Source organism: Nuphar pumila, chromosome 4 (assembly GCF_984573655.1).
Source record: "Nuphar pumila chromosome 4, dmNupPumi1.hap1.1, whole genome shotgun sequence".
Lineage (NCBI taxonomy): Eukaryota > Viridiplantae > Streptophyta > Magnoliopsida > Nymphaeales > Nymphaeaceae > Nuphar > Nuphar pumila.
In genome coordinates this window covers 22098308-22114515 of record NC_143252.1, presented here as the reverse complement: position 1 = coordinate 22114515, position 16208 = coordinate 22098308, and the positions used below count along the sequence as shown (strand labels likewise).

Sequence of the window (16208 nt, the reverse complement as noted above, 5' to 3'; positions counted from 1 at the left end):
TTTACATTAAAAGTATCTTTTAAAAATACCATTAAGAAAAGTGCTACCAAGTGGTTCATCTTGTTTTAAAACCTTAGGGACAGGTAACTAGAGCAATGCAACTTGTCTAAGGCCTACATTTGACGTAGAAGTAATTGTTAAATTTGCTTATTTAATAGGAAAATAAAGAAGAGGGTTGGTCATGAAAGATAGGTAAGCGGATTGCATACAAGTTTTCCCTTTTCCTTGCAACCAAGGATGTGTACGAAATGAAAACCCTTCTTTCATCAAAGCTTTCAATACCGAGACATGAAAAAATATTCAGCACAAAAGAGCCTTACATTGATAACTAAATGTAATCACCAAGTACAATTGACATCATCTTATACATGAGGGCATTACTTCTTGGTATGCATGACAAAGAATGAAGTGCGAGAATGTAGGCCAAGCAATGTTTCTAACCTGAGATTTATAACATAATTGAATATTTAAGTCACATCTCCTTCCATGTTCGGTAGCTTATTCTGATGTGTTCTCCTTGGAACCAGTGAACCGAGGATCAGTCTGATAATAGACTACATCTCCGTGGTCACTGACATAGTGATCATATCTCAAACTTGTGAATAGATTTCCTACCAAATGAAATGGCATTGGGCCGGATTTCGGTGGCTGTCGGTAATACTTCCCCAACACAGGCTTCACTGCCTCTGTCTGAGAAACAAAAGTGAAACTTTAGAAAAACCTTGCTACATTGTGGACTAGATAGGTGTGCATGAGAGAGAGAGAGAGAGAGAGAGAGAGAGAGATGGCTTACCGCTTCCACCAAATTGTAATGAGGTATTTGTGGAAAGAGGTGGTGTAGGACATGAGTTCCAATGTCGTGGTGGATGTTATTAAATATACCATAATCACGATCTAATGTTGTAAGCCCCCCTCTAAGATAACTCCATTCCTGTTGGTATATCACCATTAGTAATTCTTTCCGTACCATATAACAGAAATCAGATATTCAAACACAGCAAGCTTCATCCTTTTCGTTTCAAAGTTTACGGGTGCCCTTGAGATATTTTCAATAATTAGCACAGGTCTACTTGAAATGTTTTGTACAGTGGAATCTCCTGGAAAGTGTGTGAATGAAATCGGATTGTGAAGATTCAGGCTGAGCGAGGTGTCAGGGGCTCATGGCCCTTGATGCAACTCACCATGCGTCCAACAAATCATACCAGGTCCTTCACAACTCAACCATCAAATAGGATCTTGTGGTATGGAACCAGGAACTATGATCAAGTCATTTGTGTCCAAAAACGAACTAACTCTAATTTGTCCATTAATCTATCAAAGTTGTTGGACAAGTCACTGTTTTCCAACAATGGCAAAAGCTAATGGATGTAAAATGATGGGATAATCTGCAAGGATGTTATGTTCGCATTTATGCAATTTTTTTTTCTAGAACTTCTTGACTTCTTGAATTAATTACAACGGAAGGCAGGGCAAAAAATACAGAGGGGGAAGTTAAGTTTAGATCCAATCAGAGCACAATGAGTGCAGGAAATATGGCATTCCTAGTGTCCAAGATTTATCTTGGTTTGTTATTTTTCTTCAAAACAAGAAATGCCTAGTCTCAATTCTTAACAATATAGCACAGCTAAATTTTCAGAAAAGAAAATCAAGTCTAATGATTCTCCTCATACCTTTCCTCTGTACCATGGAAGTTTCAGCTCATGACCATGATGATGCAGATAAGTTACAAAATCCAACCACATGACAAAAATCTGCATTACATGTCAAATGCAAAAAGGGTTATAACCAGGACCATCTTAGTGAAAATTTCATACCCTAGAAGGAGAGAGCATCTGAGAGTACCCAATAGGGGACACCATAGAGCTTAAGCATCTGAATCGGACCCATCCAGCATGACAGTCCAACTAGCAAGGCCACCATAGCAACCCAGCATGTGGTTGACACAAGGACATCTTTTTTCTCACTAGGTACAAAGAGATCACTATCGGGATGGAAGTGGGAACCCGTCTTTCCTGGACTTCTCCCCCACTGTAAAATCAATGGCACTAAACAACGTAAGGAAATTGCATTGCACAATTGAAGCAGAAAGGAAAACGAATCAATAGCATTAAAAGGAATCATGTCCAACTGTAAACTCCTTAACAATACTCACCAGATAGAAAGGATATGCAAACATAGGAAATGGAACGGTGAAGCGAAGCTTCTTAGAAGCATCATCCAAATTCTTGTACACCTTCTCCGAGAGCTGGAGAAAAGTACAAAGAAAGTTAGAAAGTGTAGATTTGCATTTCAAAATTTTCAATTTATAGATGTAATACAAAAGGAAACATAGAACTATGCACATACAGGGTGCCACGATTCATCATTCTCAACATGGCCATGATTCTGATGATGAGTTCTGTGACTGATTCTCCTAAAGTTTCCAACAACAAAAATGGGTTCGGTCAGCACAAAGGAGACAAAGGAAAGAACACTGAATTTTGCAGAAGAACAACTTTCGTTGACGGAAGATTTCTTGTTTGAAACAGGCAATTTCATCTTCAGAAGAAAGATCATTCTGATCCAGAGGCTACAAACTCAACAGAACAAACCAAACAAAAGAGAAACTCGACGAAAGAAGTGAATTGCACGTTCACAATTTAATAAAAGAACAGAAAAATCAAATGCAAATCAGCTTGTAGTCATCAAGAAAAGGATGATGTGGATACCAGCCATGGTAGGGCACAAGAATGGATGAGTGAAGCAGAAGGCCAACCACGCTATTGAGCATCCGATTGTTCGAGAAGCTTCCATGCCCACTGTGCAATTTAGTTCTAGTTACTTGATGATCATTCCGCTAGTTATCGAAAAAAAAACAGAGAAAAGGGAGGGATGGGGTATCACAAAGAAAGAAGGAAAGAAAAGCAAGAGAAGAAACGTGGGTTACCAGTCATGGCCAAGAACAAAGAGAGCCCAGAACATGGTGCCCTGAGCAGCCCAATAGAGAGGCCAGACAAGCCAATTGTTGAGGTATGCTGCAGCTGCCGCCAAACCGAAGACGGCGACAACGTCGCGGACGACGTAGCTCATAGACCTCCATGAATCCTTCACCCAGCAGTGCTTGGGAATGGCAGCACGGATCTCGCCCAAGGTGAACGGTGGAGGCGCAGCGGGGTCAAAGGAGGCCTCTTCACCTTCAAAAACAGAAGAAACTTTCAGAGGAGCACTCACCTTCAATCCCCAATCTCTGCATTTAGGGGAGACGCCATTCGATAAAATAGAGGCTTCTTTCCCATTCAAACGGAACCCCAATTTGGGGAGGGCACCACCATAGGCTAATAGCTTACTGAATGGTGCATCGATTCTCCTATACAGAGGAACTTTAGGAAGGGGCCTCAACCCACATTCTGATAGCACCAAGGAAGCCATTTTTTGTCTCTAATGAAGGAGAGGAGGGCAACAAACAATTGTGTAGCTTTTACTTCTTGGGCATTCGAAGGTAGGAATGAAATCTAGACGGCGGTGGATTAGTGAGAGAGAGAGAGAGAAGGATGATGGCTGCTCTCGGGATGCTCTCTCTCTCTCTCTCTCTCTCTCTCTCTCACACACACACACACACACAAGTGTATAGAGGAGAAGGCGACTTGGCTCTTTTTTGCCGTCTTGGGATGGGAGGATTCGTTCTCACGAATGGATATGCAGCAAAAGGGAATTCGTTTTCCCCTCTTGTAAAGAAAAAGCAAGCGGCGTCTTTGCAACCTTGGGCTTCAGATGATATCATAGTTATAGGGCCGGCCTCCAATGGGCGAAATCATTGTTTTGACCCTCACGGCCCCCACGCAACACCCTCCTGCAATTTTACACGAGATTCACACGCCCGTGGGAATCAATTAACTTTGGAAGAATGGACGGTGGTCCAACCATTGCAAGGCCTCATTGGTTAGTTTGGTGACGGGCCACTATTTGTTGGTTTTTTATTCAGGCTAGGAAAACTCTCGCTATCAATTGGCTCTCACTGGTGCTGAGCTTTGGCGAACCACCAGCACTGCTTGGCTATAAAATTTCATTCGTTGATCGTTCCGATCCCGAGCTGTTGTTGAATTGAAACAACTTGGAAGGGTTTGCTGGATGATGTGCGCTCACGGGCGGGGTTGAAGTTTTGGTGGATGCTGGCATCCTGTGTTTATTATTAGTGGGTGAAATTTAATACTCTCTCACTTCTTTCATCCACTCCAGAAATCAAACTTTCAATAATCGTAGCAATCTCCTTTAAGAAGGAGATGGCAACTTTTTGACTCTTTTTTTTATGTCAATAATTCTTTCTTTTATATATATTTTATGTAATCTATAAAAGAAAGAATGCATGAAATGTATATAAAAAAAGAAAGATGAATGAAAAATATATCCATAAAATATAAACTATTAAGTGTAATTTTTATAAAAAGTTATATATATTTTCAAGTATAATATATAAAAATGTATAATATTATATATACATAACATGAAATGTTTTTACACGAGTCGAGCTCGAGCTCAGCTGGGCAAAACAGGGTTTTACTTTTATTACTCATTTTCTATGTGATATTAATTTCTCGTTTTTCTTATGACGTAAAACATCGTGCCATTAATCCCAAGATAGGACCCACATGTACGAACCTATTTGTCAGATTAAGAAGAGCGGTAGGCCTACGACTCTCATGTGAAGGCAAGGGATCAGGTGCAATCCCATCAATGTGATTGCACCTGATCTGTCTCCCAGTCTCTATCATTACCCAGACCCATATCCAATCAGGTCGGATTAGAGTTTGGAAACAAGAGAAAAGGTCCGATTAACTAGCCAAGTGGGACCCTTAAACTCTTGGTTGGCATACAGAGCTTGGCATGTTTTATGAAATTTCATACCAAACCCAGTTTCGACCTGAGTTTTGGTTAACATATTATGGGTCTGGTCACGTAATCCTTGTCTAATCCAAATCCAAGTATAGTTTTTCTACGAAGGATCCAATCGAATCCGAATTGGAAGCACCCATTTCTGGTGGAGGTACAACCCGTTGAGACCCTCGTGATAAGTATGTTGCGTAACAAATATTCAATTCCAACTAACTTTAAAAGCTTGCCGGTCAAAACTCTTCGCGTATAGAAATTGATTTCTGTTAATGTCGATGGCTGAACTTGTTCTCTTCTCTCGTTCTGCTCCACCTGTATGATAAGTCTTTTCTTAGCCCGTCCCTATTTTTATTTTGCCGTACACCATGCTTTTCAATTAATTGATCTGACATGAAACCTTTTTTTTTTATTATTATTATTAACCAACTTTTGGTGGGTTGAACATCGACTTTTAAAGCCTTAAAAACGTGCACGAATGTCAAAATCTCTCGGCCGATCACAAGTAGTTTAATAACATCGAACGATCAAATCCACAAAATAGCATGCAAATAAAAATCGACGGTGCTACTAGGTTATAATATCCTTATATCATTTTTATAGGATAAATAGTTGGTACTAAATACTAATGGAGGTATTCAGTATAAATCTCTTTATTTTATTTTTAAATTTTTCATAATTATGAGTAGGCAAGATAAAGGCCAAGTTTAGGTCAAGGTTTTGGGCCCTGGCGTATTAGCCACCGGGCCGAAACCCGACCCTTTATATATATGTAGGCTAAGTTTGGGTTGGCTAGCAAGGCTATCGGGTTGGCCCATGGGTTATGGGACCGGCCTGATGGGCCTAAGTTATTTATTAATTTTTAATAATATAAAATTATAATTTTTATTAATTATATATTAATTTGGTAATTATTATTATTTACTTAATTAGTTACATTAATTTTATGAAAACTAAAAAGATAATATGTTGGGTATATGGGAAGTTGTTAATTATTTATTATTTACCTAATTAGTTGCACTAATTAGTTGAGTTTGGGTCGGATCGAGTTAGGCCGGCTTCACATTGGGCCAATGAGCCCGTTATAGGTTGCTCTTCAAACCCAAGCCCGTTAAGAATCGAACGTCCAACCAGTTAGTAAATGGGTTGGACCATCTCCAAGTCAGGCCATGCTTAAAGCTGTTAGAAAAGTTTTAAAATTGGTGATTTTCTTCCCACCAAAAGTGCTTTAAAAAGTTTAGTCTCATATCTAAGAGAAATCAATTTTTCTTGTGGTTTAAATACAGGTTATGTTCTCTATTCTTTACTTTGGTATGCCTTGTGTCTTTGGGTGGCTTGCAGGCGTTGTTGCGCATCATGCAGGAACGGACGCACCGTTCATGCACACATGCGCGCGTGTGTGCGCAAGGGTGCACTTTGCATGCTCGCAGCGGTGCGAGGTGCATATCAGGTGCAACCATTTTGTTTTTTCGGTTTCAGATTATTTGGCCGTTTGAAAGGCTTTAAGTTGCATGTATATTGGGTTTATGGTGCATTGTGATTGTTGAACAGTTTTGAAGGCCTTTGATTGACAGTCAAAAGTGGGTGACTGTTCAAGTACCTTTTCGTCCTATTTTCAAACCGTCAGGTTTATGACCATTAATCTCATTTATCACAAAACGTTTGGCCTATATTAAACATCCATGTAACCAGTATGAATTTAAAGTAAGAACAGAATAATCAAGCACATATACACAATATTCCATCGGGTACACGTGGGTATAACATGAAACAATCCAGACCACTCGGGTATTTATTATGTTGTGTTTTTTTTTTGCCTGAATGACTAACTGAGTCGAATCCACCAGGAGCAATCCCAGAATGAGAAAAAATCTCCTAGTTGGTTGCGGCCTCAAAAACTGATCAATCCTATATTTCTACAAAAAGTTGGGTGTACCACTTATGACTTAAGATTGGTAGTTCAGGCCCCTAACTCCCCTAAACCTAAAGATCAACCGAGTTATTGTCACTCGCAGCATATTTAATAAATTCACGGGTCCAAGAAGTTTGTACCACCTACCCTCACCAAGGTCAACATATGATTTTCAGTTCAGCATACCCTTGTGGGGCATACAAGGAATCCAAAAAACGGTTACCTTTATTAAGCCATGGGTTAATGCAGTTATCACACAAGAATAACCCATTGTATCAATTTAATCTTGATTCCCCATTCAGAACCCCAGGTCACGCGTGCAATATAATATGCATGCATAATACTTTATGTATCTCATATGCACTGTAACGTCCCCAAAATTTTAACCTTAATTATTGTTCAAATTTTGAAATTTTGAGGCCAATTTTTTTTTTGATAAGTATAAGTAAATCAGATCTTATAATGCAGAAAAGATTTTAAAAAATGGTTAAGACTTTGGGTGAGGTTATACTAAAGATAACAATCAAATCAAAATGTACGAGATATACACATTTCAAACCGCGTATAATATAAGACTGAAATATGAAGAGTTTTAATTTCATTTCAAATCATAGCATAAAAACAACACTTCAGTCTCTATATTATCAAGTACTTAAAATGAAAAGATCATGAATACCAAGATCGCAAGGTAAGAGTGGAACCTTGAGGATGCAACTCGACCAACCCTTTGCTCTAACTACTCATTATACTTTACTTGCATTACTTGTCCCTCATAAAATAGGGTCAGACTCGCTAAAGTTTGGTAAAGCAACCCAAACTCAAACTTAAAGAAAACATATCAAGCATTTAAAAATAAAGACATGACATATTATTCATCAATCGTTAGGTGATATACAAAGGAACAACGTCCTATGAGTCATTCATTTCAAGCATTCGAACATAAAGCATTTCACTACTTAATATTTTATTCAACATTAACTCACACAATAAAGCATAATCAAGTCATACAAGTCATCGCATATATATATATATATATATATATATATATATATATATATATATATATATATAAGACATTCATATTATTGCATCATTTTCATATGCATTCATAATTCTTATAAACAATAAGTCAAATCACATTTGACCATTCTAATGTGAAACACACACACATATATTCTAAGTAATTTAGTTAGATATTTATGATACACATCAATCATGATACATAGGTATGATATATTCACTCAGACAATCATAATATAATAATTTGCAATGAAATTATGTAGGCGTGATGTATCATTCACATAATAAGTCAAAACTAGTCATTTATTAGCATGTTACATATACGCTAATATAAGTGTCATAATTATAACCTCATATCAAGATCTAAAATCAATAAGGATTTGATTCTCACATCTGAGTTCAGCATATAATCATGATATAACAGAAAAGTCAAATCTATAGATTCATAACTAGCTATATCAATCAACTTAGAAGATCAACATAATTCATCATAATATTTTGTTTAATCATAATAAAGATTTACTAGATCCACGCCAGATCACCTGGTTTGAAAAATGTACAACCTCACAAAGAGTTACCGCCCAAGACGGATAGTCTGTCTGGACTTGAACAATGTACTTCCTCACAGAAATATATTGCCTTTGTGGGCTACCCGCTCTTCGATAATGCATTTCCTCACAGAGACTTACCACTCTAGCTGGATTACCTGATCTGGTCATACACACCCTCATAGAGAATCCTTTGGAAATAATTCCTCAACGGATATAATATTCAATGAAAACTATTATGATACATGCATCAATACAATTGACTACTCTCAGGGTCGATAGCCACCAACACGGCACAAGCATGTATACAATCAATATGCATTACATCATGCATCATTTCATATGGCACTTAAATCATAAAATCACGCATTTAACCAATAATGTTTCATGAACCATAGTTTACTATTAAACTTAAACATTTATCGCATGCCTTTATAATTTTATATCACATGGCATTTAAATCATATCATACATAAGCATATTATCCTACGTACCATATCATCTCCACAAGAAACATTGTATTTCATAAATTAAACCTCGAAACATGCGTAAACAAAACATGAGTTCTATGCATGCATACGTGAACATGTGTATTTCATAATATGAAGCAACTAAACCTCAACATGCATAACTCCTACATAGATCGAGATTTGCACACACGATAAAAGTCATATGCGTTTTTTACCAGATGAATCAATATATCATCTTAGATATAATTGTACAAGGGCAGGTCAAAATCTCATTGATCATCTCACTGTATATCATACACATATATTTCTCAAGCAAATAAGACATACAAGTTCAAAACAATTTATAGCATTCACAGTATGCATCGAACACGACTTACACACATTCATAGTAGTTATATGTGTACCATGTATCAAATTCATATAAACATACAAAAAAACATAGTATGTGCAAACCAAAGTATAATGACACACATTGCGTATATACTATACATTCATAAGTGCATGTGTCTTCAAACCCCCACACAGGTGTACCTGCAGCAAACACACTGCATATTCTACTAACTACAATCATGACAAGCATGACCTCTAAACTACAATCACAAGAGTCCTAGATATCCACAACTAAGTGAAGTGTGTGAGCATAACTTGTGTTTGCAATTTATTTAGATATTCAGTGCAACAACATCATGCTTACACAATTAGTGCCTAAACATGCTCTCTATAAGTTCAGTTAAAGTATCTTACCTTAATAATGTGAAGAACAATTAATTGATACCCAAATGACTGAGGGGTTTTGAAATCCACAAAGATCGCTACCCAAGCAATACAACAAACTCTTCGTGTGCAATCGTAAATTCCAAAAACTCAAAAAAATACCAATTATAACAAAATTAGCTAAAAATAGCAAATTACCCTATAAACCATTACCAAGAGTCACATAATACACAAATACACTCTAATAATTTATAAACTTCATCAAAAATATATTTAAATATAATATATATATAAATAGTGATTTATAGTCCAAAATAATTCTATAAATACAAATTATGCCCTGATTGACTTGAATAAATAAATGAACATGGAATATATCAATCAATAAAATTCAAAAGCTAGAAACGCATTTCTAATTTAGAGATAAAAAAATAAGTTTTTTATTTATTAATAATCCTTAAAAATTATGTGTTTTACATGCACACTATTTGTTATTTAATTATGTGCATCATGACATTGCATACATATCATAAACATGTTATTCATCATAGACACATGTAGTAGAACATAATATATATTGAGCATTAAATGAACATTCATACATAATCACATGCAATATAACATTGTCATATACCAAACAGCATAACATAAAAGCATGTCTAATCTTCATATTGCATTACATAAGCATCATTAGAATTACACACTGATCTCTAATAATTAGTGTGTTTAGTTGGTACAGTTCTAGATTAAACCATGTCCCAGCGATCCACTTTCAAAACCAGAATACTGAAATCACAAGAGTTTTAACTCGGAACAACAAAGACTGAATATTATCAGTCGGTATAAATTCTATGTTGGTCAGATTGTAGTTAGAAAAAAACTAAAAATTTAACAGTAAATGTATGAATGTGTTAGATAAACACAGCCATAAACCTTGCCTCAATCAGAGTTTGGAAGAAGGATAAATAAATATTTTACTGAAATTGATTTTTCTGCTCTAAGACGGATCTGTCTCATCTAGTCCCTCTAAAGAAGCATTAATTCAGTACCTTTACAGAATGATAAAATTTTTATAAAAATTATTGTAGATAGATGGACATGTCTGAAATAACCTTTCATAGAGATCTAGTCCAAAATTCATCCAAGCTATGAATTTAAACTCAAGATTGCAGTTTGTTCAAGTTCTTAGAAAGGAAGTGGTCTAGAAATTTTTAAGTTTCAGAGGAAAATTTCATGATTTTTAATTCACCGATCATAATGAATCTATGTATCAATTTTTTATTGGAGGTTTTTAACTTATAGATGGACTTAAAAAAAATTCAGCCCGATGTGAATCATCTAGAGGGATAAGAGGGGGCCCACCTAGGGGACATCCCACCCTCGAGATAGTCCTATTTAATTTATAAGTTCTTAATTAAATATATTAATTAACTACATACTAATTTTAATTAATTAAATAATTAAATTCATGAAAGTTCTAATTAAAAATAGAAGATTCACCAAGTAGGATGGGCCCACCTAGGGGGACGTCCCATCCTATTGGTTTTCTATATAATTAACATACTTTAAATTTTTATAAATTAATTAATTATTTCAATTTTGATTTGGATCGAGACTCCATCCAAATCTAAATCCATATTTGTTCCAATTCCATATATTGGATCCTAATTGACACTCAATTAGATCCAAATTCAGATCAATAACTCAATTAAAACCAACTATAAATTTGCGTTAAATAAGATTTTAATTTTTTTTATTTTGAATTATTGATTTTCATCAAATTAAATTGCAATTAAATTTAGTTGTGAACAAATCTCACTCATGATTAACATTCATACCAAATTAAAATTTCAATCAACTCAAACCCATAATTTAGACATACAATTTTAATTTATTTTATTTAATAATTATAAAAAAAATATGAGGTATTCTATGCCCCCCCTAGGTGGGGCCCTCCCGTATAATAGGGTGTCTGCTTAAGGTAGGCTCAGCCTATTAATTAAACCAAGAGGGAAGAAGGGTTGGATCGCCCCCCCTTACCTTTCTTTGAAGAGAGAAAATAAAAAAATAAGTCAAACAAAAGAAAGAAAGAGAGGGAACTTACCTTGAGAGGGTCACCAACATTGGAAGGTTGGTGCACCTCTTTCTCTATTTCTCTAATTGAAGTAGACTCTTCATGGAAAGTTGGAATCCAATGTGGGGGGCCTATATAGAGGAGAGCATCACACGCGTCTCTCTCTCTCTCTCTCTCTCTCTCTCTCTCTCTCTCTCTCTCTCTCATGAGTGGGAGGAGTCTCCATTGAAGGATAACCAACTGTTGTTCAGAAGAGTGCAAACGGCCAAGGAGGGGATCTATCATCGTACAGGAGACATCGACCCACACATTTTCAATTTCTTGAATCAACCGATTTTTTTGAGGTAGGTACATATGAGTCTATGACCATCGCCTATGAGCAAAGAGCCAGCATGCATGACCATGCGTGGGTGAACGTCAGTAAACATATCGGTCCATTGAAATGATGAGACCGATACTGAACATGGGCTTGATCACGCTATAATGCGTGCAGGTTATGTGTAATATAAAAAAAAAAGTGAAGAAAAATGTCCTAAGGGTATAGCACGATATTGATGCATGAAATCTGCATTTCTTTAGCATATGATATGACAGACAGTTAAATTCTAAAAGTTTATTGGATCTGAACTTACTGAATCTGAACTTTCTTTTTAGCATCCTATGACAGACCTAGTAAATCTGGATTTTTAACTAGGTATGTTGGGTATAAAAATCTGTACCATGATGTCACAGATCCATTAAGTCTCTTATTGGGGGGATGTACTTGTTATGTACATGGAATCTGCATTTTTTTAGCCCGTTGTGACAACTTTATAAAATCCCAAATTTAACTAGGTATGCATGGTGGGATCTAAAATTTAAAGCATGTTATTAAATCTGAATTTTTTTTTGGGGGGGGGGTCTATCCGACACCAGACAGTTAGTGCGCGTCACCATGGGCAGGACGTTACAGGTAGGGGTCTGTCCAACCCCAGCCTGTACCTTTCTTTTTGTGACAGCCTGTTTACAGCTAAGTACTTGTCCTCATGGGCTGAACGTTGCAGGTTAGGGTTTCCCTTTCGTGACAGCAAGTGCACGTCACCCTGTTGGATTGTGTGAGACGCACTGTTTGCTACACTCCCTGTATGGGGTCCGAACGAGTGCGACGTATATAAGCATACGAGGCTTGTATTTCTGTGCGGCATCACTTAGCATCGGAATCCAATGCGGTTGCAAAGACTTAAGTACCATTTTTGTTATTCTTGCCATGAAATGATGGTTCAAGAAAAGGACAAAAATGTTCTTCATCTAGAAAACTACAAAAAAAAGATAATGTTAACCCTTCAAAGTTCAAACGTTTCGTTTTGCACCATTTGCTGTAACAGAAGCTCTCTTTGACGATGCAGTCTTTGTCGTCGTCTGCTACCATCGGAGCAGTCTTTGCCGTCGTCTCGAGTCCAGGCTCTTGCCTTGGTTTTTAGCTTGTGTTGCAACATATTGCCACCTTCTCGTTCCTGCCTTGTATTACAAAACATTCTCGGGTTTGCGATCGACTGGTTCAATCATTGGTGGGCATCATAGGGGCATTTGCCGGCAATCTCTTTTTGCAGTCTTCTCTTCTTTTTCGTTATCGTTAGAAAGTATGGAAGAAAGCAATGACGCACAAACATTCCAACAAGTGTCATTAAAGCGTCGTGAGTACATTTTCATGTCATCATGCTATTGTTGAAGAACGTATGTCGTCGTGAGTGCCATTAAAGCGTTGTTTTGTTATTGCAGGTGGATCTTGTCATTTTGATTGTTAGAAACTTAACGATATTTGTAAGACGCTCGGACTTGTTAACAAGAATGCTTGTTTACATATGCGAGAAAGGGCCTCTACCCCATCTGATATCGTCAAGTCACTTAGTATATGCAATGTATCGCAAATCGCGGTTGTAGTAACATACTATCGATTTGTGAGATATTGTTTTGTTTGTTAATATCGATTTGTAAGCTATTATGTTGAATTTTTGTATCGATTTGTAATATATTTTGCGATATGTATATCAATTTTGTAAAATATTATGTGTTTTGCAGTGTCGGTTTGTAAGCTATTATGCTAAATTGTAATATCGATTTGTAATATATTATGTAATATGTATATCGATTTGTAAGATATTATGTATTTTCTAGTATTGATTTGTAAGATATTTGTAGAAAGAATTTTAAAATGTGTGTGTGTGTGTGAAAATACATTGTTGTGCGCTTGCAATGGCGATTTCGAATTGAAATCGCTGCTCATTTAGCGATTTCTATTGAAATCGCTTCACATTGTCGTAGATATAATTAAATCATTGTCACGTGAATCACTATCATCAACAAATATATGACAAATCATTTCTTTTATTGGCATGGTAAATAACAACTCGATGCATAGTATAAGCAAATAACAAATCGTTGTTGCTTTTATACTGAGATTCATTTAATCATTTTTTTTACTTGCTTAACCTTTATCAGTATCTGTTGTTATATGCATCTTGAATAAATCCTAATAAACGTATGTGTTGGCTATCACAAATTGATATCTTGCTTATAATAGTGTTGAGCTTGTCATCTGGTTGTAATGAAGATGATCTATCTCAATCATTGGATAGTTATGGAGAAGTGAATATATGTACTAATGACGCACCTGAATAAGTGAACATGTGCACTAATGATACACATGATAAGAATGGTGTAGGCATTGGGTTCACTTTTGAATTAAATGTTCCATCAGAAGAAATGCAATTGGATAATAAGGTAGACGATCGTGGCAGTAGACTTGATAAAGGTGCAGGCACTGGGAATGTACATGACGGTACACCTGACTTTGTTCTCGTAGAAAGAATGCAGTTTAATAATAAGGATGCTGCATATAAATTTTATAATGAATATGCCTTAAAATTTAGCTTCAGTGTTAGAAGGTATTATTGGTCAAAAAATGCAAAGGGTGTCATTGTGAGAAAGACATATATTTGTTCTAAGGAATGTTAGAAGAAGTCAAGTGAAAATCCAACAAGGAGCAAGCCAGATTCAAGATGTGGATGTCCAACGAGAATGGTGTTAAGAAGACTTTCGAATGAGAAATATGTAGTTTGTACTTTAATCAGTGATCATAGCTATGATTTATCTGCTTCATTTATGACTCCTATGTTAACATCACATCGTAAAGTAACTAAAGTGCATGCTGCAATTGTTGAAATAGCTGATAGTATCGGCATTGCACCAAGGAAGACATACAATTTATATGCGCACATAAATGGTGGTCGCGAGAATGTACCATTCATACCTATGGATCTAAGAAACCACTTGAGAATGAAGAAGACAAATAACATAAAGAATGACAAAACATGTTCTTTGGTTGATTACTTACAGAAGAAATCAAGCATTGGCCCTGGTTCTTTAGTGCAATGCAACTGAATGAAGATGAATATGCTTTGAATATGTTTTATGCAGATTCAAAGTCAAGAGTAGATTATGAATGCTTTAATGATGTGCTTATTTTTTATACGACAGTGAAGATTAATATTGAACAATGGTCATTTGTGTAATTTGTCGAAGTGAACCATCACTCACAGAGTTGTATATTAGGTGGCGTTTTTTTGTACGACCAGACCAAGAAAAGCTTTGAGTGGTTGTTCAGAGTATTTACACAGGCAATGAATGGGAAGCAACCTGAAGTTGTACTTACATATGGTGATCAAGCAATTGCGGTTGCAGTGTCTCATGTGTGACTATATGCACATCATCGCCTATGTTTGTGGCATATCTTTCAAAATGCAGCAAAGAACATAAGACACATATTTAATCAGAAGACAGGGTTTAACAAAAAGTTTACAAGGAATGTACTTGAGAGCGTAGACGAGGTCACTTTTATGTCTGATTGGGCAAAATGATTCGGATGTACAACCTTGAAAACTGTCTGTGATTACAAAATTTATATGCAGAAAAAGAGAAGTGGGCATTGGCATATGAAAGATAATACTTTTGTGCAGGTATGATAAGCACACAAAAAACTGAATCTATGCATGCCACACAGAAGAAAACCCTGTATTCATGTTTAATAATGTTTCGCTTCATGAAACAATATGAGTTATTTGTAGACAGTCTTAGACAGAATGAACTTGAACAAGATGTGAAATGCTTCAATACACGTCATGTAACTTTGGGCATGAAAATATTGATGCGACCTGCAGATTTGTATACACTAATTGTATTTGAATGGATTAAGGAGGTTATGCAGATCATGAATTGAAACATAGAATGATGCATGCAAACCGAGAATATGCACAAACACCATATTGTATGGGAGGGCGAAGAGCATCCAAAAAGGCAAGAAGCTCATGTTACGTATAATATTGACAACAGAATAGTTGAATGTACGTACAAAATGTATGAATTCAAAGGTATTTTATATCGTCATACATTAAAGGCACTTAATCAAGAAAAGATACAAGAAATACCTGAGTCATATTTAATGTGAAGATGGACGAGACAAGCAAAGATTGAACTGCTGGATCGAGATAATGTCAGTCAATCTGGTGTTGATGAGAAGTGTCACATAGTCTTCCGTTACCAACAACTATGTAGGTCGCTTATGTATGTTG

The 16208-nt window shown here is 36.2% G+C and overlaps 1 protein-coding gene across 2 annotated transcripts; it reads right to left on the bottom strand.

Annotated features, from left to right (window-relative positions):
- Nucleotides 1-299: 299 nt before the first annotated feature.
- Nucleotides 300-3749, bottom strand: LOC149839620 (omega-3 fatty acid desaturase, chloroplastic-like). 2 transcript variants are annotated; one of them, XM_090002684.1, is made up of 9 exons: nt 3327-3572; nt 2927-3173; nt 2709-2798; nt 2347-2413; nt 2153-2245; nt 1843-2028; nt 1671-1751; nt 794-931; nt 300-690 (listed from the first exon to the last, which is right to left on the bottom strand). In XM_090002684.1, exons 1-9 carry the CDS (start codon nt 3406-3408, stop codon nt 499-501), a joined length of 1176 nt encoding a protein of 391 aa, XP_089858810.1. In that variant the 5' UTR covers nt 3409-3572; the 3' UTR covers nt 300-498. The 2 variants fall into 2 exon arrangements, with proteins under 2 accessions (XP_089858810.1, XP_089858809.1); XM_090002683.1 differs by having other exon boundaries at nt 2927-3749.
- Between the last annotated feature and the right edge of the window lie 12459 nt (nt 3750-16208).